This window comes from Prionailurus bengalensis, chromosome D3 (genome assembly GCF_016509475.1).
Source record: "Prionailurus bengalensis isolate Pbe53 chromosome D3, Fcat_Pben_1.1_paternal_pri, whole genome shotgun sequence".
Classification (NCBI taxonomy): Eukaryota; Metazoa; Chordata; class Mammalia; order Carnivora; family Felidae; genus Prionailurus; species Prionailurus bengalensis.
Window position 1 is genome coordinate 57679136 of NC_057356.1, and position 19404 is coordinate 57698539.

General features: G+C 45.7%; 1 protein-coding gene across 16 annotated transcripts in view; it reads left to right on the forward strand.

Annotated features, from left to right (window-relative positions):
• The window catches only part of FHOD3 (formin homology 2 domain containing 3), a 476592-nt gene that overhangs the window by 319500 nt on the left and 137688 nt on the right, over positions 1 to 19404 (forward strand). For 15 of the 16 annotated variants that reach the window (XM_043558633.1, XM_043558622.1, XM_043558632.1 and 12 more), the window contains exon 10: positions 7187 to 7434. In XM_043558633.1, the coding sequence (XP_043414568.1) occupies positions 7187 to 7434 (248 nt within the window). Of the gene's footprint in view, positions 1 to 6686; positions 6902 to 7186; positions 7435 to 19404 lie in introns of those variants that run through there. The other variant, XM_043558637.1, reaches the window with a different exon arrangement.

Consider the following 19404-nt stretch of genomic DNA (forward strand, 5'->3'; position numbering starts at 1 on the left):
TCCCTGCCCCTCTGCCTGCTTCTCTTCTTATGTTACATTCATTCATGGAAGCCTATTATATGTCACATACTTTGCTGGGGCTAAAAATACAGAGAGAAGTCCCTGCCCAAGGAACTTTAAATCTATGGTATAAGACAAGCAAGTAGCTGATTGCCCCCAGCAGCTCAGTATAGTGGTGCCGAGGGATATGGACGCTGCCAGGGAAGTTCTGTGTTGGCCATGGCTACTTGGGAGCTGCACATGACATGTAAGCATTTCATTTCTCCACCTCGACAAGCAGTGGAGTCTCCCATGTTACAAACCTGGAGCTATCTTGGACTCCTTTTTCTTTTCCTCTGCCCCCCACTTAGAAATCTGATTTCTGAAAACCTCACTTTGTTTATTTCACAGCTCTGGCCCCATTGTTTCTTACCTGGATTATTGTAATATCTTCTCATTCATTTGTTCCTCTGTGAATTTGTTTATTCAGCACAACTTTATTGAGTGCTGCTATGTTCTGGGCACTTATTCTAGGCCCCAGGACATAGCAGTGAACTAGACAGACAAGGTCATTGCCCTCAGGGAGCGCATACTCTGATGGGATGCAGACAGTAACCAATTACATGAACAAGCAGAGAATATGAGCCTCCAAACATGTCTATGAAGAGAGACAGGATGAGGTAGAGGTGAGAAAGTGAGGCAAGAGTAGGGAAGACCCTTCTGAGAAGATGGCCTAAAGACAGTGATGGAGGGCAAAGCAGTGGAGGAGCTCTGGCTTGGCAGGTGTGAAGGGTTGAAAAGAGGGTGTGACTGGAGGGGTAGGGGCTGGGAGAGCAACATGAGCTGAGCCACGAGAGGCTGGCATCCTGCAGGGGCTGCCTCCCCTGGGGGTTTCTCTACTTTCTCTCCCTTCCTAACTCCCAGCAACTGAAAAAAAGGATCCTTCTGAAAGTCAGATCTGACTATTAGGCCATTTCTCTGTTTAAGAGAACAAATGTGAGCAAGCAAATGAGTGAATGAATAAATGAAAAACCTTTTCTGTGGCCAACAGGATGAAGCCCACACAGCTTGAGTCGATACAGGGGTCTACTACACAGTGTGTGGCCTTTATGCCCCTGTGGCCTTGTCTCTGGTCGCTCCTATGATGTCTCTGAAGTTTCAGCCATACTCAACTTCTTCTGGCTCTTGAACATGAAAGACAGGTCTTTGCACCAGTGCTGTGGGGTGGGATGGGTGGGCTTTCCTTTATTCTCTTTTCTTTGCTTAGAGTGTTCTTCCTTCCTGTTCTCATAGTTGGCAAATTCCTACTCCTATAGGAGTCACCTTAGCTGTCCCCTTGTCCACCAGGCCTTCATGGCAAGATCAAAAGAGTTCCTACACTTGTCCCTTCCTCTTTGTTCACAACTTACGAAAGGGAACTCGCTATGACTATACCTCGGACTGAGAAGTCCTCAGGACATACTTGCCTGTCAGTCTGCCTCTGAGTTGCTACTCTGAGTCATGTCTCATTTCCCTCTTTGGCCCCAGGGCTTATCGGTATGCCTGCTCAGAGTAGAAGTTCAGTAAGGGCTTGAATGAAGGTCTCTCTTAAATATCACTTGTTTTGTGACTGTATTTGCCAGATGCTGGGTTGAAGGAAAGACATGATTTAATCAGAGTACAGCTACCTTAAAGGAGAGATGCCCTGAGTAATAACTCAAGGTGACAACTCAGTGCTTGAGATAGCAGGGAGAGTCACAGGGTTTTTATTCCTTTCTGAAAGTTAATGTTTTGAACAATATTTACTATTACAGGACAACCAAGTTCATTATATTCAGGAGCAGCAAAGAGGCCTATAAGCAGAGCCAGTCTTTTCCTCACAAAAGCTATGAATGTTTTCAAGTAATTGAGAGAACTTGGTTGGGCTTCTAGAATTCTTCTTAACAGTGGAGGATGTCTGGTGACCACATGTCCTGGACTTTCTGGGGACAGGCCCAATTCCATGTAATTTAATTCCATTTCAGAAAGGTGATTTAATCCCTGCTTAATTAAATTCATTTTAATTTTTATAGCTTCATATGAGTTTTCAAATATACAAATTCACAAATCAAGATATAAAATCTTTTGTCAGATTATATGTTCTAACTTTTGACTCTGAAAATGCGGTCCTAGTAATGGAAAAGTATATTAAGGCTGAAGGCTTTGGGGATGAGAGTGTGATATTGTGATTTACTATAAGAAATATGTATTTGGTCATTATTCTCGTTTCTGGCTCATAGCTCCCAAAACCCTGGAAATTGCCTAAGTGTTGAGGGTGATAAAGGTATCTTTTGTTATATTGGTGAGCTGACTTTTGGAAAGCACTTCTGGATGGGGGCAGGCTGAATCAGCCAGTGGCCAGTGACTTAGTCAATTATGACTCCACCATTAAGCCACCATAAAAACCCAAGAGGACAGATTTTTGATCCCTTTTGGAGAGCTTCCACTCTTGGGGAAGTAGAACGCTCCCAAATACCACCAAGTTCCATGAAGACAGAAGCTCCTTTGTTTGAGAACTTGTATTATGTATCTGTGAGTCTGGCTATTGACTCATTGAGAGAGAGCGCATGTGCACATGTGAGCAGGGAAGGGGCAGAGAGATGGTCTAATATGGCCTCATTCACTTGCTTTGGCATTTGGTGCTGGCTCTTGGCTAGGCTGTGTATCTTCAGCAGGCTAGCCTGCACTTCTTTACATGGTAGCAGCATTTCAGAAGGGCAAGTCCCCATGTGCAAACACTTCTCAGGCCTTGTTTGTATCATGTTGGCTGATACCCCATTGACCAAAGCAAGTCCCATAGAAAATGGACTCAGTGTAGGAGGGGGCTACACCAGAGTGAGGAGACAGGGAGGTGTGGTTCTCTGGGAGCCCAGCACCGTGACAATATTCTACAAGCTGTCATTAGCGTAGTTCCTTCTTGAAATGCTACTGGCATTGGTATCACTTCACCTAAAAGCTGAACCAGGATGTATAGGTATGGATGTATATGTGTAGGATTACAAAGAAGGTGTGAGATAGCAATATGGAACAAGATTGTGTCTATTATGTAACAATGGTTGCCTGTCATGATGTGAGTAGTAATATAATATAAACTCAAAGAAGTAGTTTTTAAAAATTTTTCTTAGTGTTTGTTTATTTTTGAGAGAGAGACAGCATGAGCAGGGGAGGGGCAGAGAGAGAGGGAGACACAGAATCCAAAGCAGGCTTTAGGCTCTGAGTTGTCAGCATAGAGCCCGGTGCAGGGCTTGAACTCATGAACCATGAGATCATGACTGGAGTCAAAGTCAGACATTTAAGCAACTGAGCCATCCAGGTGCCCCAGAAATGTAATAGCTTTTGACCTCTATCAAGAGTGTTCACGTTAGTGGATATTTGATGATACTAAGAAATTATTTTAAGTGGAAGGAATCTACTCCTGAAATCATTGTTGCCCTATAGGCTAACTAATTTGGATGTAAATTTAAAAAAATGAAAAATAAAACAAGTTAATAAACAAAATTATTTTAAGTGGAACGGTAATATGGTGGTTATGGGTTTTAAAAATCCTTATCTTTTAGGGATATATACTAAAATGTTTACAGATGAAATGATGTGATCTGGGATTTACCTCAAAGTCTGGGGTTGGGGCAGGGAGTGGGGCGTAAGTAACACAAGGTTGGACAGGGTTGATACTTGTTGAACGGTCATGGGTGATAAACACATCACAGTCTTTGTACTCTCTTTGTACACTGTGTGTATGTTTGAAAATGTCCCTAATAAAAACTTAAAGAGTATTCAGATCATTCACAGTCGTTGAGACGACTGATGGAAGTTGTCACAGATGCCAACCTAAGTTGCTTCTAATTGCTTTCCTAGTAAAGTAGGGTAGACTATGTAAGCAAGTCAGTGCTGGATTTGGAAACTGCTCCTCATGTGGGTTTTACTTTATGAGTAGTGTTCTACATTTAATTAAAAGAATTACAGGGCATTTGGGTGGCTCAGTCAGTGAAGTGTCCGACTGGCGCTCATGTCATGATCTCACGGTTAGTGAGTTCGAGCCTCACATTGGCCTCTCTGTTGTCAGCACAGAGCCTGCTTGGGAACCTCTGTCCCCCTCTCTGTCTCTACCCCTCCCCCCACTCCTGCCCGTGCTTGCTTGCGCTCTCTCTTTAATGTTTAATAAACATAAAAAAAAAAAAAAAAAGAAAAGAACTAGCACTTGCTGAGGGGCCCAGCAAGTGAAACACTGCATTATTAGGGAGAGACTAGAGATTCTTTGGGACATTATTGATCTCATCTCGTGTTTGGTGGGGACACTCCTTGCACATGTAGTTACTCAGATCTGACACCACAGATTCAGAGTGGTGGTAAGTGCTGTTCTCTCCAGATCTTTGCTAGTTCTGCATGTTCTTGACTCTAATTTGTTGTGTTCCCTAGAATCTAAGGACCTGGGCACTGCCGCTCTAGCCCTGCGTGTGAAAGTAAAGCCTTTCTTCCTGTCTTCGGGAGATACCGGTGATTCTACAATTCTTGTTATAAAAACAAAGTCATGAGTGAACACCAGCCCCAAATTTCAAGTTCCCTTGTTGCTCACTGTGAAGCATGAGGTTGTCATTGAATCTACTTGGATCCGGTGCCCCATTTACCCCTTCTGCACACCCCTCTGGTTTTTTTGTTTGTTTGTTTGTTTAAGAGATGAATGTTTTGCTGAGGATCTGAACTTTAGAAAGCCCCCATTAAAATTTATCTTATGGGGTTGCTTTGATAATTTTTCCAGATTTTTCTTTCCATTTAAATGTTTTGATTGTCTCCATCTTCTCTGACAAAAGGCAGTTAAAGTGGATTTCACTTTGTGCACACAGAGTTTGCCTCTTGGGAAGGAACACTATTTGATCCCTGGATCTCTGAGGTTAGACAAGGAATTAGAAATATCTGAACTCTACTTTAGCCCCTAATCTTATCATTCCAAATGCATGCTTAATAAGAAGCAGAATCAATACTTCGGGTCAGAATAAGTTCAAATGGTCTAGAATTTTTACGTCTAAAACCGAAGGAAAAACGATTGGCTAGAAATATTTAAAAAGACTGTCCTTCATCAGGTGTACAATTGTTCTCAAACTTGCCCAGAGAATGCAGTATAAAGTGTTAATGTTGAGATGGTAAATGTGATTAACCCAATGTATAACTTCATTCTTAGTTCTTGCAGTTGTATTGGAGAGGAGACCCCTAGGAAACAGACTTTCCAATGACATTTTATAACAGGGCTTTTCCTGAACTCTTCTCAATTATTACGTCAAACCTCCCAACATTATGTCTGACTAGTAAATTCTGGGAGAACAAATAGTCACAGTATTATCAAATTGTCCTCCTCTGTGTGAGCTTGTTATAAAATGTATCTGGCACGAAGATAGGAGAGGTTTCACAAAATCGATCTCACGCAAAAGCCGGACCCAGAGGAAACTAGACCTGGGACATGTGGATGGTGGGTGCACCCCTGTGAAACAGGCCGCGTGGCCTAGGTGTTCATCCCTGTGAACTGGGACGAGAGTGGCCCACCTGGTCTTGACACAGCCAAGCTCACCTTGCTAGATGAGCACAGGTGTGAACACTTTGGACACGGGACACCACTGATTTCGCAATAGGTCGGTTTTCTATAGATAGGTGATGTTAGAGTCATATTGCACGGTTAGCCATCTGGGTCTTTATATTCTCCGTTCTCTCATCCGTCAGGTCTGAGTTGTAAAATGTGACCAAGAGCACCTATGTGGCTGGAGAATTGGCACCTTTGGGGACGTAGGACTGTGTAGTTCCTCGGTTGCCAGGTCAGAGAGGCTGCTGGACTTGGCCGGGGCTGGCTCGGGCGTGCCATATCTGTGAGAGGGAGGAATAGGTGGGCATGTTTACTGGGGGGTATTTATTGAGTACCAGTCACATAGATCATCTTTACATAAGTTATTCTTAACGCAGTCCCACGAATGCAATACTGTTATCCTCATACGGTGAGCTAGAGAGAAGGCAAATAATTAGCTACGGGTCATAGCTGGCTCGTGAGCCACACAGCCAGTGTGCACAGATCTAGTTAAGGACAACCTGTGCTTTTCCTACTGTCTAGTTTTAGAGAGGACGGGCGCACGCGCGCACACACACACGCACGCACACACCCCTTACAGAAGCTGGAGATACAGGTGAGTGTAGCCCTTGGCTGGGAAGGACAGGCGTGGAGAAGCAGGGAGGCAAGCAAACACATAGGCAGATGGTGTTAACCTAAAATGAGGCAGCCATGGAGCAGGATCCAGGACAAAGCGAGATTAGGAGATGGCAGAGCAGGGCCTCCTGAGAGGGCGCCAACTAGGAGCAGGAGTAAAATACCCTTTGGAGGAGGATAGCTGTATGGAGGCATGCTGCCAGTTGGCTCAGGTTTCCATGGGAAATCCACAGTGGCAAAGTGTAAGGCAATTATTCTTCTGCACAAATATGCATTACTTTTAAGAGGAGATGAAAAAAAAACTAATCTAGAGGTGAAGTCTATTTTGGGTATATATTTTTGTGACTAGCATATGCAGGCTCTCGAATGTAACTCCGGGCTCCTCCCCCAACCCCGGCCCGGGATGGGAGGGTAGCCTGATAGCAGTGCCCAGCAGAGGTGCTGACATCAGGCCCTACGTGCTGCCGAATAGGCCTCTGCAACGGATCCGTGGGTGAGGCCAGATCCGCTCACCAGGCGCCTTGTGGCTCTTGCCTCTGGGCAGAATCCTTGCTGTGCTCTTCTGAGCACCCTCGTTGGGAAGCAAGCTCAGGAATGATCAGGAACTTCAGGGCTCCCCGCCGCTGGGCTTCAGGACCGACCTCACCTCCTGGACCAGAACAGAGCCGAGGGGGGTCCAGGAGAGACGCGGCCCCGGAAATGACAGTGCTGGGCTCCAGGGTAAAGATCCTGTCTAATTACGAAATATTTCTCGGACCTACTCATGATCTCTGTTGGCTTTTTCATACCCGTTTGGGAAAATACACGGTGGCAAGCATCTTTAAGTTCGCGGACTGCGCTCTGGCACGCGTGCGGATGTGACAATCTTGCAGAGAAGCTGAGTTAGCAGGATGGAATGACAGTGTTAAATGCTCATTAAGGGGAGCGTGGAATGCAAAGTCACACCTAAGGCCTGGGAGAGGATGTCAAGTCTGACCTTGCACCGGGCGCTGTCTGCTTTTTCAGGTGGCACTGCGGCACGAGGATGGCGACGAGACCGCAGAGCCGCCCCCCAGCGGGCGCCGGGACCGGAGGAGGGCCAGCGTGTGCTCTGGAGGCGGCAGCGGAGAGGGCGAGCAGCGGGGCCTGGACCGCAGGCGGAGCCGCAGGCACTCGGTGCAAAGCATCAGGAGTCCTGTGTCGGCCCCCACCAGTCCCAGCTCCCAGTCGGCTCCTGGCTTCAAGCCCGGTCAAGTACGAGAGCACTGTGAAAAGTAAGCATTAACCCATCCGTGGAGCGGAGGGGGGCGGGCACAAGGATCCTGAAAAGGTGGGAGGGGTCCCATCCCCACAGGCACCCACTACCACCCCCTCCCCGCTGGCCTCCTAACCCCTCCTGACTTCCTCCCTGCCTCTTCTCTACCCTTGAAACACCACCCCGAAGTCCTTTGGAGCACCCCGGGACAAGGTGGCCCTGGTGACCCACGTAGATGTGATCTTGTTAACCCCACGAGCTCTTCTTCACCCATTTGTGTTTTTATATCCGTATCTCCGTAATGTCTGAAAAGCTGTGCTTTATCAAATAGAAAAGAATCCAAACCCCAAAACTTTACCTGGAAGTAAATGGTGTGCCCTCATGTGAATGCAAGATTGTAAGAGTCTTGAGATACTGTGGCAGTAGATGGTGGAGGTTGGTTTTAGTTAAATAGAAGAAACCTGTATGAATTAAATATATGAATATAAACATATGTAAATATATATTATGTTAAATTTTATATATGGGTATATGATATATATATAAGCATATGTAAATTTCAGTCAATACTATCGCCGTCACTTTTTCAGTGTTTGTTTTAGCGAACATTTTTGTTGAGAATGTGTTATAGGCCAGCACTTTCTGATGCTGTGAAGATATAAGGTATGATCTCTGTCCTTACGAACCTCACATTTGGGCTGGGAGAAACTAAGAATGAGATTGGCAGATAGGAAGAAATACAAAGGTTGACAATCTCATAAGAAACTATGTACAGATATACAAAGGAAGACCTTTTGACACAACCTATAGGAACTTAGAAATGGTTCTGTAGAACAAGTGTGCAGCAAAAGGATGGCCATGCTGTTCTGGAGTCTGGGTCCACTTCTCTCTTCCCAAGTGAATGCTGTCAGTTCATTAGGATGATGGAGCTCTGTGGACCAGTCCATGCCAGCCAGGTCCACCTGGACTGACTGGGACACTGGTTTGCCAGCGCATCACCTCCTGCTGCTGGAGTGCAGAAGCCCTGCTTACCTCATTTGACCGCAGCATTTTCTGCCATCGTGGAGATCCACCTGGGAGCCAAGTGCGGGTCACCAGGCTGCCTGGTAAAGAAGAAAATAACTCAGAATCAGTTGGATGACCTTAAGAAAGAGAGTGATCAAGATATGTCCCTTCCTTTCATCCCTAAGGGAACACCCACCGTGCCAGATGCCCCAAGCAGTCTGGTACTTGTGGAATCACTTAACGAGCCACGCCTTTGGGTGCCTCCTATCACAGATGGAGTAGGAGTGATGTGTGAACCACAGTCTGTGTTGACACCCTTCTCTACCACATAATTGCCCATCTACAGATTTTTCTGTTTCTGAGAATCTGTGTACAGCAAGCTCTCTTAAGTGAAAAAAAAAAAAGACTAAAACTTCTAAACAAATTGAGGAATGAGAACATCCACCATAAACATCACACCTTGTAGTCTAAGATCTTCAAGAAACTTAGGCAGTGCTCAAAGGGCACTTAAAGTTCTCTCCAGCTCTGCTCCTAGCTAATGGCTTCAGAAATTAACATGGAGAAAAGTGTATACAGTAGATTAAAAATCTCTATGTAAAACCACCACAGATGCTGGGGACGGTTATTTGAAGTCTCCGTCAGCAGCACTTGGCATTCTCTTGTTCTGTTCAACTTGTGTCCTGTATGTTGCTGGTCTGTTTCTTGCTATTACACTTTTCAAAGATCCCCATCCCCATGTTGTGAGTTCAGATGGCCATGCCTTGTGACAGATTGGCAAGGATGACAGAGGTGCAGTGAGCCACCATGGGCACCTGGTTTTGAGGTGCAGGGCTTGGAGGGATCTCGAATGCGAGGTCACACATGCAGCCCTGCATGCTTCCTGTCTCATTCTTTTCAAATAGGACTGATTTTTCATTTTACTGACATTGGTACTTTGATGGAAATTTAGTGCATTTATTTGAGAAGAATACACTTCCCCACTTAGAAAGACAGATAACATTTTACAGATTGATTATGAAGTGGCTTCATCCATGAAGTCTATTGGAGGGGTTTTGCCCTATGGTCCCCAAACAACAGTAGAGTTTTGGCAGAGGTGGGAGTGGAATAGAGGGGGAAAAGGTGACGAGAAGCCAAATGGGAAATAAGCCCTGCATGCATAGCTTAGTCACCTGCTCAACATCTGAGCCTCAAAACAGTATCTTTGAATCAAGTAGTTCATTGTGTCAAGTAGTTCATTGTGCCCATAGGCCTTGCCTGATTTCGATTGCTCTTCATCTGTGTGAGCATTCTGGCCCTACTTCTAACTTGTAGCAATGTGCCTTGCATATGCCACATAGGAATTTTAGGCTGGATTTTATAATTCTGATGCAACTAATGCCAGTACTTTTGAAAAGAAGATAGGAATGAGTTAGAGGTTAGAGATTCATGGTGCCCTAAAATGCATATGGTGCCTCTCCACTCAGGTGGTCCTTGTACATCATCTGAATTTCTCTGTAGGATCTAGCAGGACAAGCGTCTTCATCCTCTTTTTACAAGTGAGAAAACTGGGGGTCAGTGACTTGTGATGATCCCAGGACTAAGGGGCTGAGCTGTGGGTTAAACACAAGTCTTTGGCCCTTGCCTTTCAATGTCCAGATCACACAGGACCACTTCCTAATCCACCGTTCCCAAACATAGTCACTGAGTGAGATTAGCGCTTCTGACTTTTTGGAGCGGGAATTTTATTTACATACCATGTAGGTGTGTTTTTTTGATGTAAATATAAAAATTCGAAGAGTTGAAAAGCAGAAAAATCTCAGTCTCCTTAAGACTTAAGCCTACCGGGCTATGTGTTTTAGTTCCAGTAAGGACTAAGACTCCAAACACATTTTGGGTTGTTTTGGTTTCTTAAGAAACCTACACTTCTACACTGAGCATTTACCAAATCAAGTATGAGTATTGGTCATCTGTCACCTAAAAGTATCTTTTGTGACTGTGTGTGCCATAATGAGTTTTATCTCTGCACTTAAATTTTATTTTTGTTTAATTTTTTTAATGTTTATTTTGAGAGAGAGAGAGACAGAGTCTGAACAGGGGAGGTGCAAAGAGAGAGGGAGACACAGAATCCGAAGCAGGCTCTAGGCTCTGAGCCATCAGCACAGAACCTGACACAGGGCTCAAACCCATGAGCAAGATCATGACCTGAGCCAAAGTCAGACGGTCAACCGACTGAGCTACCCAGGTGCCCCTGCACTTAAATTATAAATTTCATCTTTGTATTTCCATCTTTGCACTGGAAGGAATAAAAATGGTGGTGCTGTCATTTTTTGCCAAGAAAAAATTACTTTTAGCCTCAAATCAGCAGAAGGATCAGTGTTTCTGGTTTAAATTGTAACAGGATATAATCTTAGGAGAAAAAGTCTTAAAGCCTAGAGCAGGAGACCATTCTGTGAACTTCCACTCACAGACACTCTCCTTTCTGGGACACCTCACTCTAGTCCTGAATTTTTCCCTCTTTAAGGAAGGTCTTCTGACCTAAGTGCGTTCCATAATCTTATAGCTCTGTTGCTGCTTAGCATTCTCTCACATGGATAAAATTTCCCCATAATGTTTCCCTGTTCATCGTGGTTTTCCCCTCTGTCAAAACATAGCAGATCTTCTTCCTGCTCTGTATGCCGGTCTTTCTGATAATGAACATCGCATGGGACTTAATATATGAAAATTTTCACCCTGTCAATTTCCACACAACATTCCAACCTGTAGAGGTAATTTTGAACTTCAGCCACTAATGTTAGCAGTTGTGCCATCCAGCCTTCAGTCCTGTGTATATTTTAATACACATGGAAGAGTGACCTGGCGGGTAGTAGATGGTGACAACTGGTTGGGAGCGGATGGTACAGACTGCTGCCGCGTGCCTCAAAGGAAGGGGTTGGAAACTTTCTCTGTCAGGGGCCAGGTGGTACGTATGTTAAGCTTTGCAGGTCAGACAGTCTGTTGCAACCGTTCGACTACATTCCACTTTTGCGTAGTACAAGAGCGGCCGTGACAATAGGTAAGCAAATGCGTTTACTTGTGTATGGACACTGAGATTTGAATTTTACATGTCATGAAATATTCTTCTGGTTTGCTTTTCAACCATTTAAAAATTTGAAAACTGTTCTTAGCTGACAGACTATATAAAAACAAGCGGTAAGCCAGATTTGACCCACAGGCTATAGTTTGCCAGCTCCTGTTTTAAGGGGCTGGGTTTCTAGAAGGAGGTTGGGAGGGAAATGATCTGGAATTGGCAAAGAGGAGTATGTGGGGTAAGAGAGAAGAGCCCATCATGTGATATGAGAAAGCTGTGGGGAACGGTGTCCTAAGTTCAGGGTAGGAGCAAGGAATATTCCATGAAGAGGTTGAGACTGTAGGGGATCTTGCTGAGAGCTACTTGTAAATTCCAGGGCATAGCAGAAGGTTGAAGGGATTGGAAAAGGCAGGAGATGAGTTAGATTAGGAGACACACAAAGCCAGTGGGGAGAAGGCGATATGGCGATGAGTTCAGGAAAGGTCAGGCTACTCTGGGAGGTGGGAGCATCCTGGAATCAGTTCCAGTGCTCCCATAAGGTCATGGTTCTCAGCCGGAGGCGGTTTTGTCCCTCAGGACACTTGGCAATGTCTGGACACATGTTTGGTTGCCATAATTGGGGTGCAGAGTGCAAATGGCACCTCATGGGTAGAGTCCAGGGCTGCTGCTGAACATTCCACAATGCTCAGGACAGCCCTTTCCAACCAAGAAATACCTGTTCTAAAACATCAGTGGTGCTGAATCTGAGAAACCCCACCTTAAAGGACAGCATGTAACTGGCTCCAATTTTCAATTCTTCCTAGGGGTGATTCTGAGGTAGGAAGTACTTTGACTGTTGGAAAGGGAGTGTTTTTCTTAGAGGCACATGGAACTCTGTGGGTCTGCCTTCAAATGTTCATGTGCATGAGTTGAAGTTTTTTTTTTAGAAGAAGATAATTCTCAAAGTTCTGGGCTACCAGCTAGAAAGTAGAGTCCCTTTTTTGTTTTTGTCTTAACTCATTTGGCAAAGTTTTACATTTCCAATTCTTAGGGAATATGCTGGACCCTCTTTGGGGGGGACCGGAGATTTGACTAAATCTCATGATCTTCTCAGGAACCCACATGCCCAGTGAACCCACCTCCAATCAGCTTCACATCTATCACATTCCCCAAAATTGACATGATGGAACGTGACACCAGCCATACAACAAAGCGGCAAGACAGAACAATGGTCATATCACCGAAGGTGTGCCATTCTTCAGCCAGGCTCAGGGATCTATTCGCAAGAATAGGAACATGGGACCAGCTCTCTAGAGACCGTCTGTCTACCTAGGGCTGACAGATGCTCAAGTGGAGTTGAGGACTCAGGGCTGAGAAGGAGCAATGGACACTTTCCTCTTGGCTGGTGGTGTTCTCAGCTGGTGGTCAGGAAGTAAAAAGGTTAAATTCAAGAATTGCTGTTTTGTCATGTAAGTTAGATAAGAGATAAACATTTTAAAGGCTTAATGTGTGTTGCACAAAAGCACTCATTCTAATACGTTGAAAGCAATAAGGAAGTAAACGGACTGTGGCCAGGCCTTGAGCTTGCTGCCGGGAGGGACTGGACACAGTCTGCCCTGTAGACAGACCGGCAAATGGCAGAGGCATGGTATAGCCTGGCTCCAGCTAATCCCAGAGAAGGGGAAACCAGGAGGGCCCATGCCCAGGTGGGCTACAGGCCACAGGGGCTGCCCGGGAGCTAGTCAGTCCGCTTGTGCTTCAGGGAAGAGGAGTCAGGCCGGGGTATCATGTGGGGACAGAGTGCAGACCCCAGCATCAGAAGCTCAGTCTGCACCTGCTGGTGGAGAATAGGCTGTGGCTCCTAAAGAGTACACAAGCACCCAGTCTGCACAGTCCTCCCCAGCGTGGCATTTGGAATCGCTGCAGCAGGGGACCTAGGATGGAGGTACTGAAGCATGGAAGAGGCTGCTTGGTTCTGCCACCAATAGCCATGTGTGCATTTAGATATGACCTCCGGCACATAGGGGGCAGCCAATACTGAGCAACTCTGTGTTTCCAAATGAAAATGATACAGGGTGGGGCTCCTGGGTGGCTCAGTCGGTTAAATATCCAACTCTTGATTTCAGCTCATGATGTGATCCCGGCGTCGTGAGATCAAGCCCTGCATCTGGCTCAGCCCTGGGCGCGCAGCCTGCCTAAGATTCTCTTCCTCTTCCTCTGTCCCTCCTCTGCTCAAGAGTGCTCAGGTGCGCGCGCGGTCTCTCTCGAAAAAAAAAAAGGTATAGGATGTAAATGTGTGGTACCAACTATGCAATATACAACGGAAGTATTTATTTTTTTTTTAATTTTTTTAAAGTTTATTTATTTTTGAGAGAGAGAGAGACAGAGCTCGAGAGGGCAAGGGCCAGAGAGAGAGGGAGACACAGAATCTGAAGCAGGCTCCAGGCTCCAAGCCGTCAGCACAGAGCCTGATGCGGGGCTTGAACTCACGAACCGCGAGATCACGACCTGAGCCGAAGTCAGGCGCTTAACCGACTGAGCCACCCAGGAGCCCCCACAACAGAAGTATTTAGACTATATAGTGCAAAGGTGACAACAATACCAGCAGTAGCTGCAACAGTGGCTTCACCTCATTATCTGCCAAGCATTATGCGAAGAGCTTCAGTGTACCAACTCCACTAAGTTGCCCCGTGAGTTACGTGTGGTTACTATCTCCATGTGGAAGGAGGAGAAACTGAGGCACAGGGTGTTGAAAGGACTGTCCAGAGCCCACAGCTAATACATAGTGGAGCTGGATTTCGAGTTCAGGTGGTCTGCCTCCAGAGTCCCTGTCCTTCCCCATTTTTGTAAAATACGTTTGTTTTTTCCTGTGATTCTGTAGAAAGAAAAAAACATCCCTGAGACTTGGCAATTAGTAAGCAACTATCAAGTACACATTGCCATCTTTATGCGTTACTACTTCCAGATTTTCATGTTCGTACATTTTTAAAAATCGTGGCTTAGTGTTCCGTTATAGGGACATACTGTAAAAACAGGACGCCTTCATGCATCTTGCCATGGTTTGGTTGAAGTTTTTTTCTAGTACTAAACTTTCTGGGATGAGCATATACAAACGTGTTAGTACACGTATGTTAGCATTCTTTTAAGAGAGATGCTTAGGAGTGAGATTCTAGATCAAAGGACTCTTACATTCTAAATAATGGTACCACCGTATTGGCCTTTATCTACCACTTTGTTGTCCCACCCTCAGCATATGATTGACCATTTTCTCATACCATCACCAGCCCTGGATGTTAGGAGTTTCTCAGAAATTAGTATTTCTGAAAAGTGAAATGTGCCTCAGCATTTCACCTTGCATTTTTTTTAAATTACTGTTGAAGTTGTTCGCCTTTAATTGCTCCATTGGCTGTTGAACTTTGCTTTTCTGAGAATGGCCTGTTTATATCTTTGGCTTATTTGTCTCCTGAATGGTTCGTCCATTTTCATTGATGAACGGCTACTCTATGTCAATATTTCATATTTCAGTACGGGAATTTTCAGATACAAAAGCAGGCAGAATGTAAGTACTCTTGATACATTCTAGGCATTAACTTTTGACAACTGTGTCATAAATATTTTTCCTTGTCTATTAAATACCTTCTATGATGCCTTTGGGTGGACGCCTAAGGTATATTGCTAGGGTATGCCACATGTTGGTATCTGCCTGTGCATCTTTTCGGTGTCGTGTTTATTCGGGGAGGTGTATCCTCTTCCTGACGAGCCTCTGTGTTGTGCTGGGAGGCTGCTGTGCTGCTTCTTCACTCTCTAGGAGGTAAGTAGTGATAGCCGGAGCTAGCGCTATGGAGCACTTACTTGGTGCCGGCTGTTGTGCTAAGCAAAGTTACATGTGTTGTAAATGGCATGAAGAAAGTAGAAGACTCCTCCCCATTTTACAGGCTGGGAAACTGAGGCAGAGAGAGGTTAAAGAGCTTGCCCCCGATCTCACGGGTGGCAAGCGGCACAGCTGGGTTTGAACCCATTCATTCCTTGTCCGGGGTGTGCATTCAGAACCAAACACCCCTGGAACTAGTCTCTGAACCTACAGAATGTGTTCAGTAGTAACAAGTTTTTCCTCTCTCAAGGATGAATCGGATTTGTTGAAAAGACAGAAAATCATTCAGAGCAAATATTTACTGTGACTTGGTAGTCCTAATGAGCTGTATTGTTTACAGTCACTGTTAGATTGTGATCCTGAGATAATCATACTGATTTGCTTGTTTTTCTCAAAAATTGGCACTGAAGACAAGACGGTTCCTAAAGAGTTCTGAAGCGTTCAGAGCAATAACTACAACCATGGAACAAGCCTTTCTTGTTAATCGTGTAACTAAGCAGCCGTTATCTTGGTGATAGAGGTCATCTGGTTGAGAGGAAGCCAGAGTTAACAACTATCGGAGACGAGGCTGTCCTCACCTTTTTGGGGCTCATGCCTGATGTGAGGCCCAGTTAGTGGCCCAGTGGGTGGTGGGAAGAGGAGAGCCAAGTCTTGAGGCTGGGCCTCAGAGTGGGAACTGGAGGGAGGCAATTGGAGCAGGACTTGTTTTCTGTTTTCCTGCAGAAGTAGGAAGGGGTATTGGCGCCTGTCCATCAGCCACAGGAACCAGTGAGCAAAGGGGGAGCCTAATTATGGAAACATGCAGGGTGGGTGAGCTCATCTTCTGAGATTTCGACGGGAAGAGGCGTGTTTGGATGCTGAGTTTAGGGCAGCGTGTTGCTCTGTGGTCTGTCTCACGCCTTGTCCACAGGACTTCATTGCCAGAGGTGACAGAGTTCTTTGGCCAGTTAGTTGGAGGGTTTGTAGCCGAAATAGCAGAGTAGTCCTAGCTCCTTCTTGGAAACAGTTAGCAACGGCAATGATCTTCAGACAAAACACTTGAGGCAAGTAGTTGTTGTGTAATTGGTATTAACCTGCAACATCTACAACTCTGTGACTCGTGCAGTCCTGGGTCCTGGGGGTGGCTTTGGCCAAGTGCGGTTTAAAGGGAGCAGTGGCTGAGGCGGTCGAGAGCACCTGCTCAGTCTTCACAGCCACAGACTACGCTTCCTCTCTGGGCTTGGCCTCAGTCTTCTCCCCTGGAAGCTCAGGATGATAGTACCTCCTTACTAGGGCGGTGGGTGAGGAATGAGAAGCAGCACAAACGTGTGCTTAGCTCAGTGTTTTTACCACAGTCACTCCATGCCCTGGAGCTTTCCTGGATGTTGTCCTTTTAAAGAAGGTAATTGTTAAATAAATATGGACGTGAGCTGGAGAGAAGATTTTGTGCACTGGCATAAACATGCTAGAGGATTTCACAACAGCCAGGTTAACAACCACTGGTACCGTGAGCGGCAAGTGGCTGCCTAGGAAGATTTATCTGAGGCAAATGATTTGTTATAAACAGGCTTCACCAACAAAAGGGATGTGACCTTGTGAGGTAGGTACGACTGGAATACAGCCAGCCATTCAGTATTTACCATTTAGTGTCCAGAAGGCTCTTTCTGGTTTCCTGAGTGTTGAATAGTAAGGGGTGGTAGGAGGGGAGAGCCCTGGGGGCCAAGGGGTGTGAGCTTGAAACTGGCAGAAACTACAGGAAAAGGCAGCAGCATTGAGGCCTGAGGAAGAAGCAGCTTTGCAAAGCTCCTTCTGGTTTCTGGGGCAGGATCTGCAGGATCTCTGGTTTCTCAAAATGTCACTGTGACTAGATTGCAGATTTCTTGGGGATTTGGAGTTTGCTGGTTTTTAAATTTAAGTGGTTTTTTTTTTTTTTTTGATGTATGTTTGCTTTTGAGAGCGAGAGAGCGAGAGAGTGAGCGCGTGTGAGTTGGGGAGGGGCAGAGAGAGAGGGAGACACAGAATCCGAAGCACAATCCAGGTTCTGAGCTGTCAGCACAGAGCCCGATGCAGGGCTCGAACTCAGGGACTGCGAGATCATAACCTGAGCTGAAGTCAGACCCTTAACCGACTGAGCCACCCAGGTGCCCCTGGACTTTGCTGCTTTTTTAAACTTAAAAAAAATATATATATATATTTGGGAGAGGGGTCAAACAGGAAGGGAGAGAATCCCAAGCAGGCTCCATGCTCAGCACAGAGCCTGATGTGGAACTCAATCCCACAAACCATGAGATCATGACCTGAGCTAAACTCAAGAGTCAGATGATCAACGGACTGAGCCACACATATACCCCCTTTGCTGCTTTTTTTTTTTAATTGAAGTATAATTGACATACTCTATTATATTATTTCCGTGCGCACAACGTAGTGATTCGACCAGTATCTGTATGTATTTGGAACTTTGCCACACTGAATTTGGGGATCTTTCTAGGTTCTGAAGAAACTGGCAATATTTTATCTTTAACACTGAACATAGCTACTGATGAATTTTAAGTGATGTGTGATCAGGGTTGTGTTCCGGTGAGACCACTCTGAGGAGTGGAGAGAAGATGGCAAACAGAGAGATGGGTGAGGCTATGCCAACAGGTCAGGAAAGGGCCTGGCTCAGGCTGTGACCAGGAGAGTGGCGAGTAGGAGCAGGTGAGGAGACTCAGGGAGGATGTTGTTGTTTGCAGGATGGCGAGTGCATTTTGTGGTGAGAAGAAGGGTTGTGGGGGATTCCCAGGCAGCCAGTGGTCCAGCATCATGAGGTGGCTGTCAGGCCACTTTGCAAGCTTTGGGCATTAAGTGTGTCAGTGGGTTGTCACAAGTCAGTTGGGTAGATGCTTCTGGAACTCGAGTACGTGTAGGTGACAGTTGAAGTCTGGACTGAGACGCCATAACCCAGGGAAAGAGCAAGTGAGCGTGGCAGTGGCTGGTTATCTAACCCTGGAAAACAACGTGTAGAATCAGCATCTAGTGACGTGCTGGTGCCAAGAAGTTCAAGTCAATGAACCTTGAAATTGGTTGTTCTCAAGGGTAAATATTTTTCAAGCTAGAGTGGGCCGCCATGGTGCGATGTTTCAGGAAGAGACAGCCTTTACTGTGGGAGCCATAGTGAGTACATTTCAAAGAGAAGGAAAGGTCCTTGTGTCTCGTTAAATCTCTGACTTGCTTTGGGAATTTTCTTTCAGTGTCAAGCCTGCTTCCCCTTGACCTACACATATACCATGTTTCCTATAATGCACACCTACCCATCCATGTTCTGAATGTTCAAAGCCCTTTCTAGCGGAGCTGGATTTTCCTTGGTAGTCCATGCTGGTGTGGGTATGGGTGGCCCCTCCAAAGAGTGCGTGTCTGTCTCATGCAATTCCCAGGATCCCTTTGGAAATGGAGCAGGGGTGTTCTAATGATTAGTGAGGGAGCTGTTTGAATCCAGTCATGCAAGGAGGAACGCGATTGCCTCTGCTTGACAAGAGTCTGTGGAAGAAGCTTGGTGGTATTTCTGCATTGATAAAGGTTGAACGAACAGGGAGATAAAACCCTGAAAATGTAGCTTGAAGAGGCCAAATCTGACATGGCAGAAAAGAAAGAGCAGCCAGAAGTGAGGCTGGTCTCGTTTTGCAAGAGAGCCTTTTGGGAATAGGCTTTGGAAATTGAAGAGGGAAGGCCCAAGGAAAGAGAGACCTGGCCTGACGTCATTCTTGTCTCACAGCACGTGCTCAACATGCTGACTGTGATCTCAGGAGCATTGTATTCATGCTGAAAAAATATTTACTTCTAAGTGAGATTATTTTTACAGCTCAGAAACTGACCAAAATTAACATGGGCTGTAGCCATGGCCCAAATATGTCTCATGTAGTTATGGTCCAAATATGTCTCATGGTGCCCTACGTCAAGGTGTCATTGAACCTCCTGGTGGGAAGGGACCTTGGTGAGATGGGCAAGGACTGAGAGCTGGTAGGCACACCATTGCTCATGAATTCAGTAGGAAAACCATGGATGTTCAGGAAAGAATCTGGAAGAAGGAAGGATTAGTGACTTCTTCCTGTCCTTACCTAGAAGACGCTTCC